The sequence below is a fragment of the Lithobates pipiens genome, unplaced genomic scaffold (genome assembly GCF_037356315.1).
Source record: "Lithobates pipiens isolate NorthernLeopardFrog02 unplaced genomic scaffold, aLitPip1_a1.2 Scaffold_18, whole genome shotgun sequence".
Taxonomy (NCBI): domain Eukaryota; kingdom Metazoa; phylum Chordata; class Amphibia; order Anura; family Ranidae; genus Lithobates; species Lithobates pipiens.
The window spans coordinates 84,989,551-85,011,226 of record NW_027507758.1 but is presented as its reverse complement, the minus strand read 5'-3'; the positions used below and the strand labels follow the sequence as shown (position 1 = coordinate 85,011,226).

The 21,676-nt window shown below is 44.6% G+C and overlaps 1 protein-coding gene across 2 annotated transcripts in view; it reads left to right on the top strand.

Annotated features, from left to right (window-relative positions):
* Nucleotides 1-522: 522 nt before the first annotated feature.
* EHD3 (EH domain containing 3) overlaps nt 523-21,676 on the top strand; it is a 94,561-nt gene continuing 73,407 nt past the window's right edge. Inside the window, exon 1 of one of the 2 annotated variants that reach the window (XM_077485877.1) lies at nt 523-1,152. In XM_077485877.1, coding sequence (XP_077342003.1) covers nt 926-1,152 — 227 coding nt within the window. In that variant the 5' untranslated portion in view covers nt 523-925. The remainder of the gene's footprint in view (nt 1,153-21,676) is intronic. The other variant, XM_077485878.1, reaches the window with a different exon arrangement.

Genomic DNA, 21,676 nt, shown 5'->3' with positions numbered 1-21,676 from the left:
GAAACTAATGCAGCCACCACATCTAAGAATTGGTAAGTTGCAATACAATAATTTTGGGTTTAATACTGCTTTAACTGAGCAATCTGAAGTTGACTGGCTGCCAACAACTGCTCCAGTTTTATCCACCCCCCTCACTGAATGAATCCCTTTCGCAATTGAAGCACCACTGCAATCTGCCTGCAATAGGTTAAAGCAACTAATTACCCTATGGTAGTCATTATTGGGCTGTTAAACCTATATAGTGGCTTATTCACACATTAATCACAGTTCACACGGCCGTTATAAGAAAACAACTGATGAAGTCACAGGTTATTTTTAGCAAGAGACTAAATTTAGAACAGCAAAGGTGACCAGCGCTACCGCCACCGGCCGCTAGATGTCAGTGCGGCACACGCAGAGGACAGACGGCGATGCTTGTGCCAGCGCTGGATCTGCCCCGCCCCGTCACTGCAGTGCTCGGGATCTGACAGAGCCACACCACTCACCAACTTGGCCCCGCCCTCTTCGGCTTCACCCCATGCTCACGGCTGGGGGGGCGGCTTGCCAGGAGATGGGAACTTCCGGTGTACACCGGTTTCCTGGGTTGCTGGCATTTAAATCCAGCTGGAAAAGGCTGATGTGCATCTTTGGATCCTCTGCCCTGACCTCCCATCAGCAGAGCAGCACACAGCTGAGAGAACATCATTCTCCAACCTAGTCATTGCCAGTGATTGCCTTGATCAGCAGCTGCAGAAGCAATAGCAAGAAAAAAAAAAAAAAAGAGCATTCTTCTTTATAGTCTGCCCATCATCAGGCTGCAGCATTGGCCCTGGACAGCTCTGACAGCATTTCTGCAAATCTCTGATTTAAAAAAAATAATAATAATTTGCTGCTGAATTTGTAATTAGATTTATTTAATTTTGCCTCTCTTGCCTGTATCTGCACCATGTTCAGCTGGCTGGGGACCGACGATCGGAGGAAGAAGGACCCCGAGGTCTTCCAGACGGTCAGCGATGGGCTAAAGAAGCTCTACAAGACCAAGCTTCTCCCCCTGGAGGAGTACTACAAGTTCCATGAGTTCCATTCGCCGGCACTAGAGGATGCTGACTTCGATAACAAGCCCATGGTGCTGCTGGTGGGACAGTACTCCACCGGGAAGACCACCTTCATCAGGTAATTCTAGCTTCTGGGTGACGGGGGTCATTTGCTGGGCGATGATATGATGGGGGTCGTTGCCAGGGGCAATGGTGATACTAGGTGTGCCATCACCCGTGGCAACGGATTCAGTTTCTTCCAGTCCTGCTAGATTTCTGATTGGTTCTGATGGTTTATAGCCCTTTGTGCTGCCTGAGCAAATACGATGATAGAGAGTGGAAGGATAGTCTAAAGAGATGCTCCACAACTTGGGGGTGTGCAGTGCTATTAAACAGTTTAGGATGTGCAGTAGCAGTATTATTGAACGGATGGGGATGTGCAGTTGGGTGGTGCAGTGGTAGCACTGAACAGCTGGGGATGTGTGGGAATGTGCTTTAGTTAGCAGTAGTGTTGAACAGCTAGGTATGTGCAGCAGCAGTTAGTAGTAGTTTCAAACAGCTAGGGGTATGCATAGTATTAAACTTAAACAGCTAAGGATGTGCAGTAGTTGTAGTATTGAACATTTGGGGCTCGGTGTGCAGTAGTTAGCAGTAGTATTGAACAGCTGGGGATGTGTCGTAATTAACTGTAGCATTATTCAACTGATGGGGATAAGCAGAAGTTGGCAGTAGGATTGAACAGTTGGGGTTGGGGATGTGTAGTAGTTAGTATATTGATTAGTTGGCGTTGGGGACGTGTAGTAGACAGTTCATTGAACAGTTGGGGTTGGTTGTGTGTAGTAGTTAGTATATTGAACAGTTGGGGTTGGTTGTGTGTAGTAGTTAGTATATTGAACAGTTGGGGTTGGGTGTGTGTAGTAGTTAGTATATTGAACAGTTGGGGTTGGGTGTGTGTAGTAGTTAGTATATTGAACAGTTGGGGTTGGGTGTGTGTAGTAGTTAGTATATTGAACAGTTGGGGTTGGGTGTGTGTAGTAGTTAGTATATTGAAAAGTTGGGTTTGGGGGTGTGTGGTAGTTAGTATATTGAACAGTTGGGTTTGGAGGTGTGTGGAAGTTAGTATATTGTACAGCTGGGGTTGGGGGGGTGTAGTAGTTAGTATATTGAACAGTTGGGGTCGGGGTTTGTAGTAGTTAAGTGTATTGAACAGTTGGGGGTGTGTAGTAGTTAGTATATTGAACAGTTGGGGTTGGGAATGTGTAGTAGTTAGTATATTGAACAGTTGGGTTTGGGGGTGTGTGTGGTAGTTAGTATATCGAACAGTTGGGGTTGGAAGTGTGTAGTAGTTAGTATATCGAACAGTTGGGGTCGGGGGGTGTAGTAGTTGGTATATTGAACAGTTGGCGTTGGGGGTGTGTAATAGTTAGTATATTGAACAGTTGGGGATGTGTAGTAGTTAGTATATTGAACAGCTGGGTTTGGGGGTGTGTAGTAGTTAGTATATTGAACAGTTGGGGGTGTGTAGTAGTTAGTATATTGAACAGTTGGGGGTGTGTAGTAGTTAGTATATTGAACAGTTGGGGTTGGGGACATGTAGTAGATAGTTTATTGAACAGTTGGGGTTGGGGGGGGGGGGGGGGTTGTAGTAGTTAGCAGTAGTATTGAGAAGTTGTGACTAGGCTATGGACAGCTCTCTGGTGCTGAAGGACTACAAGACCCACCATGGCTCTGGTTAGCAGGGTATGCTGAGGTTTGTGGTTCCCTGGCCTCTGGAAGTATCTCTTCTTAGTAATGAGTGTATTCAGGGCAAAGACCATCTATGATAGCTAACATTAGAGATGTCATTGCCCGCATTAGTTAGTTCATTGGGTGGGGCGGGTATTTTACTGTACGATGTAATGGAGATCAATGGCAAGGTGCACAGGGATATGGAGTGTCATCAGTAACAGTGTTTCGGTTTCTTGCAGTCATGCCAGTTAGGAGATGGTTTTCTATTGGCTGCTGTGTGTTGATCAGCCTTTGACATATCTTTGTTGGTCACTGTACTGAAAGTAAATAGAATAAGGCCCCTTTCACACTAACGTCCCGTTCAGGCCCGCCTGTCAGTTTTTCAGGCGGACCTGAACGGGTGCTCCATAGAGGTCTATGGAGCGTCGGATGTCAGCGGTGACAAGTCCGCTGACATCCGACCCGCTCCGATCCGAAAAAGTGTGACGGAGGAAAAAGCTATTTTTCCATCCGTCTGCGGATCGGATCGGATGACGACGGGCACTGCGGTCCGTCGTCATCCGATCTCCCATAGGGGAGAGCGGCGCTGTGACAGGTCCGTCCCTGCACAGTGTGCGGAGACAGACCTGTCATCTCCCTGCTCAGCGGGGATCGGCGGAGTGATCCCCGCTGAGCAAACGGACATCCACGGGGCGGATCAGAACTGATCCGCCCCGTGTGAAAGGACCCGACTGCAAAAGTGGAAGGGATAGGAATGGAACAACTCTATCTACAACCTGGGGTGTGCAGTAGTTAGTAGTAATATACAACTGGGGCTGAAGTATGTAGTAGTGATGAGTAGTTTGGTGGGGGGGGGGGGGGGGGTGCAGTAGTTTAGCAGTAGTGATGAGTAGTTTGGTCTGGGGGGGGTGCAGTAGTTAGCAGTAATGATGAGCAGTTTGCTCTGGGGGGTGCATTAGTGATGAGTAGTTTGGTCTGGAGGGGGGGTGCTGTAGTTAGCAGTAATGATAAATAGTTTGGTCTGGGGGGGTGCAGTAGTTAGTAGTAGTGATGAGTAGTTTGGTCTGGGGGTGCAGTAGTTTGCAGTAATGATAAGTAGTTTGGTCTGGGGGGCGCAGTAGTTAGCAGTAGTGATGAATATTTTGGTCTGGGGGGCGCAGTAGTTAGCAGTAGTGATGAATATTTTGGTCTGGGGGGTGCAGTAGTTAGCAGTAGTGATGAGTAGTTTGGTCTGGGGGGTGCAGTAGTGATGAGTAGTTTGGTCTGGGGGGAGGGGGGTGCAGTAGTTAGTAGTAGTGATGAGTCGTTTGGTCGGGGGGTGCAGTAGTTAGTAGTAGTGATGAGTAGTTTGGTCGGGGGGGGGTGCAGTAGTTAGTAGTAGTGATGAGTAGTTTGGTCTGGGGGTGCAGTAGTTTGCAGTAATAAGTAGTTTGGTCTGGGGGGTGCAGTAGTTAGCAGTAGTGATGAGTAGTTTGGTCTGGGGGGGTGCAGTAGTTAGCAGTAGTGATGAGTAGTTTGGTCTGGGGGGTGCAGTAGTTAGCAGTAATAAGTAGTTTGGTCTGGGGGGTGCAGTAGTGATGAGTAGTTTGGTCTGGGGGGTGCAGTAGTGATGAGTAGTTTGGTCTGGGGGGTGCAGTAGTTAGCAGTAGTGATGAGTAGTTTGGTCTGGGGGGTGCAGTAGTTAGCAGTAATAAGTAGTTTGGTCTGGGGGGTGCAGTAGTGATGAGTAGTTTGGTCTGGGGGGTGCAGTAGTTAGCAGTAGTGATGAGTAGTTTGGTCTGGGGAGTGCAGTAGTTAGCAGTAATGATAAGTAGTTTGGTCTGGGGGGTGCAGTAGTTAGGGCTGGGGTGTTGACCGCTCTCTAGTGCTGAAGAACTACAAGTCTCAGCTTGGCTGTGGCTGATAGGGAATGCTGAGGTTTGTGATCTTGGTATCTGGAATTGGGTGTAGAACAATAATGCTGCGCCCCAAAACATCGAATTAGGTTTTCTCGACTCTTTCCTGTGTTTTACTTTATGTCTGTGACTTTATAAACAGCCAAATCCTTTGGTGTTGATTTACTAAATGCAAATAGGCTGTGTACTTTACAAAGTGCAGTTGCTCCAGAGCTTATTAAATGAGGTGAAGCTTCATTTTGTAAAGATTACCCAATCACATGCAAGGAAAATAAAATATAAAACAAAGCATTGTTGCTTGCACATGATTGGATGATGGAAGTCAGCAGAGCTTCCACCAAGCTCTGCACTTGCAAACTGCACCACCTATTTGCCTTTAGTAAACCAACTTTGTATTGATGATGACCTGAAGACCCGATGTGAGCTCCAAGCTGGATCCTTGCCATGCCTTCCAGTCAATTAATGTACATTGGTAAAGTGAATCTGCACCCAGTAGCTAAAATCCTATACAAGCTTTAGGCTCTGTGCACACTAGCTTTTTTTTTTCCAAAAGTTGTAAATTTTTCTGAATCTGCATCTTTCATGAAAAGGAATCCCTGGTGATCCTGCCATGAGGGTCATTATTTAGGAACTTCCTGTTATGGGGCGTCAGCTGTCTCCCAGTTTTGCTCTGGGATTGTCACCCTGTCACATGCATCCTTGGTGGAGACTACAAATGTCTGTGACAAAACACATTGTACTGCTATGCTCTATCATTGTCACTATCTAAGCCACAGCTGGATGTGCAGCCAACATTGGAGAAAATATATGTAGACAAGAAGTGGCTAAAAGAGGATGAAGGAGATCAGCAGCTCTGAAATGGGGGGGGGGGGGGGAGATTTTAGAACATAAAGCATGGTAACAATGTATAAAGCACATTGATTTGGCAAACTAAATGTCATCCAGTGTTAGGGTTTACATCTAACTTAAAGCTGAACTCTAGGGGAAACCAAATATTGGCTAATACAACAGGCATGTGTTTTCCTTGTTGTATTTCGGTGTGCTTTGTGTATTTCAGCCAGATCTGTGCAGTAATTCAGTGTGAACTTTCCCTCTGTGCAGGAGCTTCCAATAATAAAGACCAGTCACTGCTGCTCTCTCCCCTTGTGCAGGGTGACTGGTCTTGTCTCCGCCCCCTCCTATAGCTTCTGGGACCCTCCTACAGCTCTGCACAGGCTATGTACAGCACAGTGATGATGTCACAGTGATGATGTCACTGCTACTTTTACAAGGTAGTATTTGGGTTTCTGAAAACATTTAATGCTGAAGGGGTTTGGAGTCCAGCAATAAGCACTTGTGAGAAGGGCATTGTAAATCTCAGAGTGGATCTGTTGTCAGGACTTCGGTCAGTGCAGTCCTGGAATTTAAGAGTAATGGAGTTTGCTTACTCTGTACTGTTAGATATAAAATGTAGTTAAAGTATAACTAAGGGTAAAACTTTTTATTTTAGTTTTGGATAGAGCGGAGATGGATCAAAACCCCTGTCAGGCTGTATTGCTGTCTGTGCCCCCTGTTAAGGAGAGTCACCCTCTCTATTTGTCCTGTTTACCGTTATTAAAAGTTTACATTTTGGGTTGTCCCCAGAAAAGTAATAAAGGTGAAATCTTCCAATGGTGAACAATGAATTCCCTTAATTTGCAGACATTTCCCCTCACTTCCTGTTTGGCTATGGGACAGGAAGTGAAGATAAATCTCCGCAATGGGACACAAAAAACCTGACAGGGGTTATAACCCTCCCTTACTCTATTCAATTAAAAAAAAAAAGAAAAAAGTTTTGCCTATAAATCTACTTTAAATGTGACTGCGATGAATTCTTTACGAGTTGCTGTGGGTTACTGCACTTGTATGGCATCAGTGCTCTATATATTGCTTTGATGAATAGCTCAGTGAATTGTCAAGTTGGATTATGTGGCTGCATGAGGATGAAATCTCCCTTTAATGCACCAATAAGGCTGCTTTTACACCAAGGTGGGTTTCAGGCTTTGTAGCCTCTAACTAATGCCTGAAAACTTTTCACACTGGGGCGGTGTGCTTCTGAAAAGTCCTGCAAGTAGCATGTTTGGGGTATCGCTGTATACACTGCTCCCAAACGCCCCGCCCATTGAAATGAATGGTAAGAGCTGCTGCAGCACCTGCAAAGCGATCCGCCAGCGCCGTGACACAGGCGATTTTAACCCTTTCTTCGGCTGTTAGCAGGGGTTAAAAGCACCCTGCATGTGGCCGAAAAACTAGCGGCGCTTTACTGCCGACGCCCAACGCTTTAAGTGTGAAAGTAGCCTAATATGTAGTACAGTAGTATACTTTATTGGATCTTAAAGAGGAAGTAAAGCCTCTTAAGAAAAAAAAGACACCTTGCAAGGCAAAGGCATAATGAGCTAGTATGCATAGCATACTAGCTCATTATGAATTACTTACCTGAGATAGAAGCCCCTGCAGCGGTCCTCGGTCACCACCTCCGTCGCCGCCATGATACCCAGAGTGACTTCCGGGTATCGTGGCTCCGGCGATGTGACTGGCTGGAGCCGCAATGACATCACTCCCACACGTGCGTGCTGGTGCCACCACTAAAGGCATGACCGCCATTAGAAACGGCACGCTCAGTGCGCGTGCACCCGATGTCTACGGCGCATGCGCCGTAGACATCGGTGCCGCTATTCTTGCATATATCTCCTAAACCTTTTAGGTTTGGGAGATATTTCTTGCACCTTACAGGTAAGCCTTAAAGTGGGGTGCCCCCTAAAAAAAATAAAAAAAATAAAAAAAAATTAAAAGTCAGCAGCTGCTGACTTTTAATAATCGGACACTTACCTGTCCCAGGGTCCAGCGATGCGGGGGAACGAAACCCCCTTCTCATTCCCCGATCCGCTCGCGGCGCCGGCATTCTTACTGTGGGCACCCGGCTGTGCCTTCACAGCCGGGCACCCACTGCACATGCACGAGCGGCGCCGTGATACGCCGCACAGTCAGCTGGGACACGTGACAGGTCCCAGATGACTGTGCGGCGCGAGGAGAAGTGATGTCACCAGCCCGGCCATTGAAGGAGGCAGACTATGAGGGACCCTCTAGCAACAGGCATTTAGAGGTGAGTAAAAAAAAATATTTTTATGAATTTTAAGCTATTTTTTTTTTGTGGCAACGCCACTTTAATATAGGCTTACCTGTAGGTTAAAGTGGTTGTAAGGGGTTTACAACCACTTTAACAGAATGGATTGTGTAAGGTGAAGTGCCCCACCCACCATCTTTTCAGTGTACAGTTGAAATACCTTTTCTCTGGACTCTGAGAAGGAGATCCCGACACACAGCATCTCCTCCAATAAAACTTTATTCATAACACATCTTGCACTCAAAGTAACAACCGCTAATGTGTTTCAGTCCTGTAGGCTAAAACGTATTAGAGGTTGTTACTTTGTGGGCAGTATGTGTCAGTAATAAAGTTTTATTGGAGGAGATGCTGTTCCGGGATCTGTGTTCGGTGTATATGCGGAAAGTTATGTTGGGTGGGTGTTAGGCCCCATTCACACCTGAGCATTTTGTAGTTTGAAGCCTGAAGCTACAAAACACTGGAGGGAAAAAAAATCCATTATTCTCCATGTAGATGCTTCACATCTCCACTCCAAAATGCCTGAGGCCAGAAGCTCCAAAATGCCTGAAGTTCAAACAAGTTCTGGAACTTTTTTTTTTTTTTTTTTTTTTTTTTTTTTTTTAGAGATTTGGGCGTTTTTACATGGGTGACCTTTTGGCCTGTACAAAATTGCAGAAAAAAACGCAAAATCGATGTAAAATCGCACAACTTTCTGCCTGAAACGCTTAGGTGTGAATGGGGCCTTACTGGGAACTTGAGTTTAATACCACCAAAACTTTTTTTTGTTTGTTTTGTTTAAAATACAGCAAGAAAGGGTTAATACCTCTACTGGCTTACTTTTCCGTGTCTGGTTGGGGGGATTTCCCTTCACTTCCTGTCCAGAAATTGTGACAGAAAGTAAGAGGAAATCTCTCTAAAGTGGGGGGAAGGCTGGTTTCACACTGCTAACCGCAGGATGTGTGCCCGTGGTTTTCATATGGTTAACCTCCAGTTTCCCATTGACTTTCTATTAGATCGCACTTTTTTTGGTGTGTTTTTTGAAAATGCAGCATACAGGACTTTTGGTGCGTTTTCATAAAACGCTCAACCTAGTAGAAAGTCTATGGGAAACCAAGGGTTAAGCACACGCAAATGGCAGGTACACCCGCACTGCGGCCAGACAGTGGCACAGCAGTGTGAAACCAGCTGAGCTCTCCTCGGTCCTGGTTTACATAGGTGCAATGCGGGAGCACTGCGAATCCACTGCGGGTTGCAGCATCGCACCTGACTCGCAAGGCTGTTCACACTGCCCTATGCTAACTGCTGGGAGAGGCAATACAATGCTAATGACACCCCCATTTCAGTTCGCATATCGCAATGCGAACTGACAGTTGGACATGTATCCCATGCGATCTGATTCTGATTCAGACCAAAAAAGGGTCCTGTGCAAGTTTGGTCAGAATGTGATGCAAATTCAGTCATACTATCTGTATGGCTGAAATCGCATTGCACGGACATCATATGTGATTTGCACATGCGATCTCGCACAGCGCACCAATATGAACCAAGACAGTTCATCACGGGAACAGGTCACTCATTAGAAGGTTTCCCTTCGCCTCTTGTACTTGTAATACTTGCCAAATGTTGAGTTTCCCATCACTTTCTGTCTTAGCAACAGTGGTCACCAGGACAAACAAAGAGTAAATCCCTCTTTTATGACAATGAAAGCGTGAATCTACCCAATGGTGACACAGAGAGCGATAAATACCTGTCAGAGCTTCTATCCCCTTCCTCCTCTTCTCTAAAACCAAATAAAAAATATTGGCTATATAGTGAACCGTAAACCACTTCAGCTCCGGAAGGTTTACTCCCTTCATGACCAGGCCGCCTTTTTCTTTTTTTTTTTTTTTTGCATTGCGTTATTTTAACTGACAATTGTGCGGTTGTGCGACACTGTACCCAAATAAAATTGATGTCCTTTTTTCCCACAAATAGAGCTTTCTTTTGGTCACCTCTGTGGTTTTTACTTTTGGGCTATAACCAAAAAAAGACCAACAATTTTGAAAAAAAATATTATTTTTTACTTTCTGCTACAAAACACACCCAATAATAAAAATGTAAAAAAAAAAATGTAATTTCTTCATCAGTTTAGGCCAATATGTATTCTGCTACCTATTTTTGATTTTAAAAAATCCCACTAAGTGTACCGTATATTGATTGGTTTGCGCAAAAGTTATAGCGCCTACAAACTATCGGAAAGATTTATGGAATTTTTATTTTACTAGTAATGACGACGATCAGTGACTTATAGCAGGACTGCAACATTGCAGCGACAAATCTGACACTTTTTGGGGACCAGTGACACCAATACAGTGATCAATGCTAACAATATGCACTGTCACTGTACTAATGACACTGACTATGAAGGGGTTAACATCAGGGGCAATTAAAGGGTTGAATGTGCTCCTAGATTGCTTGCTAACTATGTGGGAGGTGCTTTGGCTGTGAGAAGACAGAGATCTGTGTTCCTACTTAGCAGAAACACAGGATCTCTGTCTCCCCTACTTACAGAACGGCGATCTGCCTTGTTTACCGCCACTCCGCCTCTCTCGTGAATGATCAGTGGGTCCCAGCAGATACCGGATCCGCCGATTAGAGCTGGTCACCGGCAGCAGGACGTGCGCATCGCAAACCCGGAAAAGGTGATCACGTACAGGTACATGATTTTGCCTGTAGGAGCGGTCGGGGAGCGATCGGCAACCGGTTAAATAACTACAAGTCTGCATGAATACATTCCTGACATGCCACAGTATACAGCTTTCCAAAAACCCTTTTCCTTTTCTATAATGAAAAAGCCATCCACGTTGTTTGTGTTCCATCCAAGTGACCGTGCCTAGACTGAAATATCATCACTCTGCTGCAGGCAGGAAGAAGTATTTCCTCAGTCTCCTCTCCCCCAAAGATCAGACTGCAACATTGCAACTCTGCAGCAAATCACAAGATGAGAGATTGCGGCAGGCATATAATGGCTTACCTGTAGGTAAAATTAAGATCTCCTAAATGTGCACCTTTTAGGAGATAGTCACCCTGCATGCAGCCAGTGACATCACTGGAGCATGCTCTCTGAAGGTCCGGCATTCCTTGCCGGAACTTCAGCGCTTTGTGCCGGAACCGGGAGTGACATCATCTTGGCTCTGGCCAATCACACAGCTGGAGCGGGGGAAGATGTCAGCCCTGCGGTAACATTGGGAGGGCTTCATTCTAAGGTAAGTATTCCATAATGTGCTAGTATGCAATGCATACTAGCACATTATACAATTACCTTACAGGTGTTTTTATTTATTTACCAGCCGCGGTTTACAACCACTTTAAGATGAAAAAATCGACCACATTAGTCATCATCGGTCATGTGTGGTGTCCTTATACCGTATATAAGGAGAATAAATGTGACATTCATATGACATGTCAAGGCCACCTAGACAAGGTCTGACTCGCTCTCAGCAGGTTTAGAAATGCAGAGACGTGATGCTTTGCACACGCAGATCACACCGCTTCCGGTATAAACCGGTATTCTGGGAAGCGTTCTCTCTCCAGTTAAAGGAGAAAATCTGGATTTGCAGTGAGCACCATAGAAATGTAATCGCCTCCTTATTGTTATATCTGCTATTTGGTATTCTGTTATTTTGTTTAATGTTTATTGGGCTCAAGCCACAAATACTTTACAAAAAGTATTGGTTCATTCAAGCTGAACTCTGAGCACACTCACTTTCATTTAAATGTCTCCCTCAATAGCCACAAAGGATATAAATCCACTCTGTGTACACTGAATGCCTTTCAAAACCCAGATATTACCTTGTAAAAGTAGCAGTGATATCATCACTGTGCTGTACATAGCCTGTGCAGAGAGCAGAGCTGTGGGAGGGACCAGCAGACCCCACCCACTACAGGCTGCCTGCAGAAAACGGCAGGAGGGGGCGGAGACAAGACCAGACACCCTGAACAAGGGGAGACAGCAGCACTGACCGGTCTTTATCACTGGAAGCTCCTGCACAGAGGGAAAGTTTCACACTGAATTACTGCACAGATCTGGAAGAAATATACAAATCACACGAGGATTTAAGAAAACGCATGCCTGCACTCGGCCCACATCAGATAGAAGCAGCACAAACACACCCGTATGCTCTAAGTACAGTACTCAACAATCCCATAGGGAGCCCATTAAACAGCTGGTCTTGGTCCCCACCATGTGTTATCTACCAGATACAGCAAGGACACCTCCCTAAAGATATATATATCACTGTACAGTATACAGATGTTTCCTAGTATGCACAGATTTATGAATAACATTAATTCCAGAAATTCCAAGCATGGGAAAATATTCACTGTAATACTAAACCTCTCCGAAACATTTGGCTAGATGAGAAAATCTATCTATCTATCTATCTATCTATCTATCTATCTATCTATCTATCTATCTATCTATCTATCTATCTATCCCTGCCTGCTCTGTGAAAAGAGATCCACTGCAGATTGCACTTCACAGAGAGAAACATGTATAAACAAGGCCTTATGCATCAGGGAGACATACTGTTGCCATTCAACAACTCAGGGGAGATTTAAAGTGATTTTAAAGGTTTGTGTTTTTATTTTTTTAACCACTTGCTTACTGAGCACTTAAACCCCCTTCCTGTCCAGACCAATTTTCAGCTTTCAGCGCTGATGCATTTGAATGACACTTACGCGGTCATGCAACACTGTACCCAAAGGAAATTTTTAGCATATTTTTCCCCAAAAATAGAGCTTTCTTTTTTGTGGTATTTGATCACCTCTGCGGTTTCTAGTTTTTGTTTAAAAAATGAAAGACCGAATAAAAAAAATAAAAATAAAAAAAAAGTTTTATATTTTGTCATAAAGTTTTGCAAACAGGTCATTTTTCTCCTTCATTGATGTACGCTGATGAGGTGGCAGTGATGGGCACCGACGGGTGGCAGTGATGGGCACTGATTGCAGTGATGGGCACTGATTGCTTACACTGATATGTGGCACTGATTTGCACCACTAGTGAGCATTGATGGGTGGCCAGCATAAGTTTTCATTAAAAAAAAACGGAAGCTGATTGGCTACCATGTACAGCTGCACCAGATTTTACACTCTCTGGTTTTAGTAAATCTCCCCCGTCACGTATCAGATGCTGAAGATTCCTTGACCAGCATAGCTCTTCAAGTGAACAAAGTTTGGGACATTTTGACTTTTTATTTGATTAAATCTTCAGAAAAACTTTTTACAACACATTTCGAGGGGTCTTTCACTTTGTCAGGTGTAGTTTCCAGCCTGCCCAAAATGTCAGTGATGGATGCAGCTGAAAATACCTCTTCCACATGGATGCCCAAACCCCACTTGTTACAATGATCGTAAAGTTTTTTTTTTTTTTTTGTTTTTTTTTCTATTAACCACTTCAGACCCGGAAGATTTGGCTGCTCAATGACCAGGCCATGTTTTGCGATACGGCACTGTGTCACTTTAACTGACAATTGTGTGGTTGTGCAATGCCGTACCCAAACAAAATTTAACATCCTTTTTTTCCCACAAATAGAGCTTTCTTTTGGTGGTATTTGATCACCTCTGTGGTTTTTATTTTTTGAGCTATAAACAAAAGAAGAGCAACTATTTTGAAGAAAAAAAAAACACAATATCTTTTACTTTTTGCTATAATAAATATCCCAAATTGAAAAAAAACAAAATACATTTTTCCTCAGTTTAGGCCGATATGTATCTTACTACATATTTTTGGGAAAAAATAAAATTGTAATAAGCGTATATTGATTGCTTTGTGCAAAAGTTATATGGTCTACAAAATAGGGGATAGATTTATGGCATTTTTATTATTTTTTAGCAGTAATGGCGGCGATCAACAATTTTTATCAGACTGTGATATTGCGGCTGACAAATCAGACACTTTTGAGTTTTGACACATTTTTGGGACCAGTGAAATTTTATACAGCGATCACTGCTATAAAAATGCACTGATTACTGTATAAATAACACTGGCAGGGGAGGGGTTAACACTAGGGGGCGATCAAGGGCTTAACTGTGTTCCCTGGGTTTGTTCTAACTGTAGGGAGGGATGGGACTGACTAGGAGGAGAGAGAGATTGGTGATCATACTTGGTATGAACACACGATCTGTCTCCTCTCCCCTGAGAGAACTGGGATGTGTGTGTTTACACACACACATCACCGTTCTTGTTCTGTAACCTGTCATTGCGCCTGCCAGGCACTCGCATCGGCTCCGGGGACACACTTCGTAGGTGCACACTGCCGGAGCCATCTTAAAGAGCCCACGTACAGCTATGTCGGCTCGTCAGAGGAGCCAACCTGGCGCAGTATGGCGGCAGCGGTTAAGTGGTCCGGAAGCAGTTAAAATAACAAACATGTTATACTTGCCTCCTCTAAAATGGTTTTACACAGAGCAGCCCAGATCCTCCTCTTCTCGGGTCCCTGGCTGGAGCTCCTGGCCCCTCCCTCCTGTTGGGTGCCCCCACAGTTTGCAAAATGTTATACCAAAATCGAAAAAGGTTTTTTTTTTATTATTTTTCGGTCTTTTTTTCTTTCCTTAGCAAATGTCATTCAAAGTGTGAGAGTGCTGAATGCTGAAAATTGGCCTGGTCAGGAAGGGAGTATAAGTGCCCAGTAAGCAAGTGGTTAATCAGTACAGTTTTCATCTGAAAACACAATACAAATACACAACATTACATCATTTCCAAATTTTTATTATGTCATTCGAGAATTTTTGTGCTTTAGTAACCTCTTAATTTTCGATATGAGACTGGCATGCAAAAAAAAAACAAAAAAAAAACTGGACGATCATTTGTCGGATAATCTCATTGTGTGTGCCAGGCTTAAGTATCGGCGTGGACAGCTGTTAGAGGATTCTATCCTGAATGTATTCCTGCAGTTGGAGTGCTGTATGTCCTTTCCTTTGTAGCGGATCTATAGATATACCCGGGGGGGGGGGGGGGGGGTTGCATTAGTGTTCTCTGATTGCATCTACAATACTCAGAATGAATCAGAAGGGAGGAAGTGTGGAGCTTCCGGGGGCTCAATCATTGTTTTATTAAAGCGGAACTCCAGCCCTACCTTCATTCTTGCACCGATGTACAGGTTTCTCTTCTGTCATGAAATGTCTTACTCTGATTTCACTGCACACTGTGAGCTTCTCACAATTTGCATTAGAAGCTGCTGCAAGTCAGATAGAGCTCATCTCATTTCCTGGCTGGCGGACATCAAGCGTCATCTAGCTCTTTCCTCCCTCCCTGACTGTCCCTAGCCCACCCTTTTTATTCAGTGGATTTCAACTTTAATAATGGAGGGTCAGCATCACATGCAGGCGTTCCCTATGGTGGACTGCAGGCATTTTGAGATTTGCATAACTCCTCCCAGGAGCCAGCTCACTGTGACATCAGAGCTGAGGGCTCTTGAGAGGAGTACTGAGGCAGGGTGTTGTCATGTTTTCGGGAAGCCATGTACAGCAGCCTGCAAGCCTCCCACCAGCCGTGATCTGCCACATTGCATGGAGACACACAGAGACCCAGTGATGACATCTTCTGAAAACAGATTATATTTTAAAATACCTTTTTTTTTTTTTTTTTTTTTTCTTATATTCCGATATTTTTATAGCACCATCAATTTACGTAGCACTTTACATATATATTGTACACTCACATCAGTCCCTGCCCTCAAGGAGGTTACAATCTAAGGTCCCTAACACACATTCTTACATACACATACTAGGGCCAATTTAGACAGGTTCACACTTAACTGATTTGCAAGTCGCAGCTTATCGCCGGCACCGTTCCAATCGATGCGACGCTGACTTTGCAGCACTACTCCGATTTGCAAAAGTAGTTACTGCACTACTTTTGCCCATTTGGAGTGCAACTTCAATAGAAATCTGCATGAAGCCGCACAGATGTCGTTCAAGTTGCACCCGAAGTCGCATGGACATGCTGCTTGGAAATCTTGCAGTTTCAGATGAAGTTGCACGATTTCAAAGTCGTGTTCAGTGTGAACGAGGGCTAAAGGCAACGTGTCACAGGTCACACACAGGGGGAGATTTACTAAAACTGGAGCACTCAGAATCTGCTGTGCATGGTAGCCAATCAGCTTCTAACTTTAGCTTGTTCAATTAAACTTTGACAAAACAACCTGGAAGCTGATTGGTTTATATGCAGTGCTGCACCAGATTTTGCACTTTCCGGTTTTAGTAAATCTCCCCCACAGTCTGTAATTATTATTAAGATTGTATCAATCAGTGAGCTGGAATTTGTCCCTGATGTGTGGTATGCAAAAGTCAGAGTCCACACCACTGAGTATGTTACTGCGGCCTGGTTACACTTACTGCTTCATTAACCCCTGCAGCTCTGGAGAAGTCCCAGCATCCTCCTTCTCTATTAGGCTCCATGCACACAGGATGCTCAAAAAAGTCATTCTGGATGTCGGATTGCTGGCAGGAAAACGTGGCTTTAAAAACTTGACTTTATCAGCATTTTGCATTGGCGTCAATGCGTGTTTAGCCACACTAGCTTTTAGCCGCGTTTCTATGCCTCTATTCAAAATCACTGGTTCCCTATGGAAGCCCATTGATTGGAATAGAAGGCGCACCAGAAGTCGGATCATGATGATCCGACTTGCGGTGCGACTTGTGTGCTGAGGATGTTGAAGGGGAACCTCTCGCCAAAAGGAAAAGAAAATGGTGTGGGGGCCCCCCCCCCCAAAATCCATACCAAACCCTTATCCAAGCACGCAGCCCAGCAGGTCAGGATAAGTGGGGGGACGAGTCCCCCCTCCTGGACTATACCAGGCCACATGCCCTCAACATGGGGGGTGGGTGCTTTGGGGCAGGGGGGCAAGCACCTTGTGCCCATGTTGATGAGGACAAGGGTCTCTTCCTGACAACTCTGGCCGGTGGTTGTCGGGATCTGCGGGCGGGGACTTATCGCGATCTGCAAGTCCCCTTTAACAGGGTGTAAGGGGTACCCCTACCCATTCATCTAAAAAAAAAAAAAAAAAGTGTCAAAAATAAACACTACACAGGTTTTTAAAGTATTTTATTAAAGCAGCTCTGGCTCTTCTCCCTCTTCTGGAGAAGTGTTCTCTCCTCACCGGTTCTTCTCCCCTCTGCGCTGTCCTCTCTCTCCGTTATCTTCTGCTCTCTTTCTGGGTCTTCTCACTCTGTTCTTCTTCCCATGTTGACTCGATGCGATCTCCCGGTGTAATGCTGGGTTTGCTGTGTGCAATGACTTATATTGGCAAGGGACGGGGCCACCTGCTGATGTCATCCGGAGGCCCCACCTCCTTATGATGTCACCACCCGGGGCATGATGGGACGATGACGTCATAAGGAGATTGGGACTCCGAAGGACGCCAACAGGTGGCCCTGCCCCATGCCAATATAAGTCATTGCACACGGCGGACCCAGCATTACATCCGGAGATCGCGTTGAGTCAACATCGGAAGAAGAACAGATTGAGAACACCCAGCAGAAGATAGTGGAGAGAGAGAGGACAGCGCAGAGGGCAGAAGAACCGGAGAGGGGAGAAGACCCGGCAAAAGAGCAGAAGATAGCGGAGAGAGAGGACAGCGCAGAGGGGAGAAGAACCGAAGAAGAGAGAACACATCGCCAGAAGAGGGAGAAGAGCCGGAGCTGCTTTAATAAAATACTTTAAAAACCTGTGTAGTGTGTTTATTTTTGACACTTTTTTTTTAGGTAAATGTTGTACCCCATACTCATTCACCTAGGGTGGGGAGCCATGACCTGGGGGGGGCCTTGTTAAAGGGGGCTTCCAGATCACGATAAGTCTCCACCCGCAGACCCCGATAACAACCGGCTAGGGTTCTCCTGAAGAGACCCTTGTTCTCATGAACATGGGGACAAGGTGCTTTGGGTTGGGGGCCTCCCTGCCCCAAAGCACCCATCCCCCATGTTGAGGGCATGTGGCCTGGTATGGTCCAGGAGAGGGGGGGCGCTCATTTGTCCCCCCCCATTTATCCTGACCTGCCGGCCTGCACGCTCGGATAAGGGTTTGGTATGGATTTTGGGGGGCCCTGTGCCATTTTTGGGGGCTTGGGGGTTCCCCTTAAAATCCATACCAGACCGAAGGGTCTGGTATTGTTTAGGAGGGAACCCTACGCCATTTTTTTTTTTCATTTTGGTGGGGGATTCCTCTTAAACATCCTCAGCGCTGCAAGTCGGATCATCATGATCCGACTTCTGATGCGACTTCTATTCAAATCAGTGGGCTCCATTGATTTTGAATAGAGGCAGAGAAACGACTGACGAGGCTTAACGCTCTGTTTACATCGTAAAACCGCGTTTAACAGCTTTTAGCAGCATCTGACGTTTTTAAGACTGCTCTTGAACGCGATTTTAGGGCGTTCAGACAACAGCCCATAAATTCCACTGCTGATAAAAGCTGAAAAACGTCCATGTGTGCATGAACACATAGGATAACAGAATGGAGTCGGTGGGCTGTTAATAAAAACGCCCAGACGCCAAAAAACTGACGTTTTTGAGCTCCAGTGTGCGTGGAGGCTAACACATGTGACACCTGCAACCTGCCAGTGTGGGAACTGCTCAATGTCTTTATAGAGCCAAAGCCTTTGTCCGCTACCAAGCCATACTCACAGATAAAACGTCACAATAGCTGCGTTTTTATGGTAATATGCTCGGTAAAGCAGGAGAATTATGTTTAATCTTTTTTTTTTTTTTTTTTTTTTTTTTTATTAGTTTTGCAGTCCCAATAAAACAAATCGACAAAAGCAATAACATGTCCGTAAATACAAATGGGTCAGAGGAGCTCGATCAGATCCGTGCTCGCAACTGTAGGTAATGCATAGTAAGAATATCAAGAATAATAAGGCCACATACACATGGAATAGGAAGAATCCCTCATTTCCATAATACAATTAATCGGAATCTCCCTAACTGCGGCACAGACAGCAATAAAAACTGACAGGGGTTCTAATCCCCCTTGACTCTATCCAAAACTAAAAGAAAATGTTTCTCCTTTAGTTATACTTTAAATGGAAAGTACAGCAATATTGGTTTTCTAGGGGTTGTTAGAGGATCCCTCCAATGTTTAACCCTTGCTTTACCAATGCAGAACAAAGCATCAGGTTCACCGCAGGCTAAAATGTAACTTATATTTAAAAAGATATATATTGTCCACATTGTTTAAAAATAATAAAAAATGAACAAGGCAGATGAGGATTCCTTTTGCTGCAGTGCTCATCTCCTCCCCTGCAGAAAGTCTTCTCCAATGTCCAGCTCTGTTCCTCTTTCAGGGTGATTTCAGCCATTCAGCTCCAGACATGTCCTGAAATGCCAATGATGCCTATGCGGTTTGTGGCTGTGTGCACAAGTGTATGAGACAAATCAGCCCCCTGCTGAAGCCTCTCACCTTATGACTTTCTACAATGTTGCAATCTGATCACTGAGGGAGAGGAGACTGTGGAAAGGCTTCATCCTGTCTGCAGCAGACTGATGACATCATCTTGGTCTAGGCAGAGTCACTGGATGGGAGCTCAAGGACGGCTTTTAAATGATAAAAGGTGGAGCTTTTCTGAAGAATGATGCTGTGTCTGTATATTGTAACGTGTCAGGAATGTATTTATGCAGGATTGATCATATACAGGTCCGCTTTATCCACTTAAGCCACGGACCATTTTGCTGTCCAAAGACCAGGGCACTTTTTGCGATTCGGCACTGCGTCGCTTTAACTGACAATTGCGCGGTCGTGTGACGTGGCTCCAAAACAAAACTGACGTCCTTTTTTTCCCACAAATAGAGTTTTCTTTTGGTGGTATTTGATCGCCCCTGCGTTTTTTATTTTTTGCGCTATAAACAAAAAAAGAGCATCAATTTTGAAAAAAACGCATTATTTTTTACTTTTCGCTGTAATAAATATCCCCCAAAAATATATAAAAAAAACATTTTTTTTTTCCTCAGTTTAGGCCGATACGTATTCTTCTACATATTTTTGGGAAAAAAATCGCAATAAGCATGTACTGATTGGTTTGTGCAAAAGTTATAGCATTTACCAAATAGGGGATAGTTTTATGGCATTTTTATTAATAATTTTTTTTTTTTACTAGTAATGGTGGCGATGGCGGCATTTTTATCGTGACTGCGACATTATGGCGGACACATCGGACATTTTTCACACATTTTTGGGACCTTTATCATTTATACAGCAATCAGTGCTATACAACTGCACTGATTCCTGTGTAAATGGCACTAGCAGTGAAGGGGTTAACCACCGGGGGGCAGTGTAGGGGTTAAGTGTGTCCTAGGGATGTGTTCTAACTGTAGGGGGGATGGGCTAGCTGTGACACATCACTGATCATAGCTCCCGATCACAGGGAGCAGAGATCAGTGACAGTATCACAAGGCAGAATGGGGAGATGCTTTTTTACATTAGCATCTCCCCGTTCTTCCTTTGTGTGAGACGATCGCAGGTATCCGCTGACTTACGGCCCGACTTACAGAGCTTGGCACGCGCAGGCCGCCTCTTAAAAGGCACCGAACAGGTACGTTAGTTTGCCTGTATGAGCCCTTCTGCCGACGTATATCGGCGTGAGGCGGTTGGCAAGTGGTTAAGTTGCCAATCTGCCACAGATCCTTTTGTTCACCTCCAAGTATTAAAGTAAGAACTATAGGCAAAACGTTTTTTCTTTTTCAGTATGGATAGAGCTGGACAGGACAATAACCTCTGTCAGATTTTTTTCCACAGTCTGTGTCTCATTGCATATATTTCCCTTCACTTCCTGTCCCATTGCCAAACAGGAAGTGTAAATAAATCTCTGCAAATTAAGAGAATTCCTTGGGGACACCCCGGGTCACCAGAACTAGTGTCCTTATTGATAGATTTCCCCTCTATTACTTTTCTGGGGACAACCCAAAATTTGGGACTTTCTTTTACTTTTTTTTTTCAATGATCATGGTATACAAGATAAATACAGGATAAATGGAGAGGATGAATCTCCCTAACGGGGACACAGACGGCAATAAAAACTGCCAAGCATTCTAATCCCTCTCCATTCTATGCAAAACTAAAAAAAAAACAGTTTTGCCTTTAGTTACACTTTAAGTACACACAATGATTACTGTTGGGAATATTTTATTCATTGACTTTGTTGTTTTCCCAGAAGAATAGATAGAGTAACCTTGTAGTTGGTTTCTGAATACACAGAACACTTTTTTTTTTGCCAAAATAATTCCTCCTCGGGGTATGGCTGTCCTGAGCAGTGTAATCATTAACTCTCGCTTGTCTGGGTCATGTACTCATTCTTGTTTTCTCTTTTCCTACTGGGCTAAGTGTGCATGCCTTGCAGTGTGCCAATATGCTGGCGTAGAGCGAACGCACAGGGCGGTGAGGGCATCCAGCCTTTCCCATGATGTGCATGTAATGTAGAGCTGCTTCTACCTCCCTTCCCTTCACCACCCTGCAGCTCCTTTCATCCTGATGAGATGGTCATACTGGTGAGGTTCTCCCTGTGTGCTCCCCTTTTTTTTTTTTTAAAGCTGCTTCAGTACCTCCCCTTCTTTCCAACCCCCAGTGACTGAAACATGTTAGATTGATAGCATTTTACAGTACAGCAGATCCTACATAGCTCACAGTGTTGACCTGCTAAGCAGGGGATTGTGAGAAGATCATGATAGTTTTAAAGTTGACCTCTGGGAAACCTTGAAGAATTCCAGATATGGCATTTTTTACATATTCATATTTATATTAGTTCAGTTTGGACCAATGTAACTATTTACACCAGGCATGTCCAAAGTCCGGCCCGCATTACAGTTTTGAACGGCCCACCTGGTTATTTTGACATATATATATCTTTTGTGGCCCCCAACGATCTCCCAGTGCTGGGGCCACAAAAGAT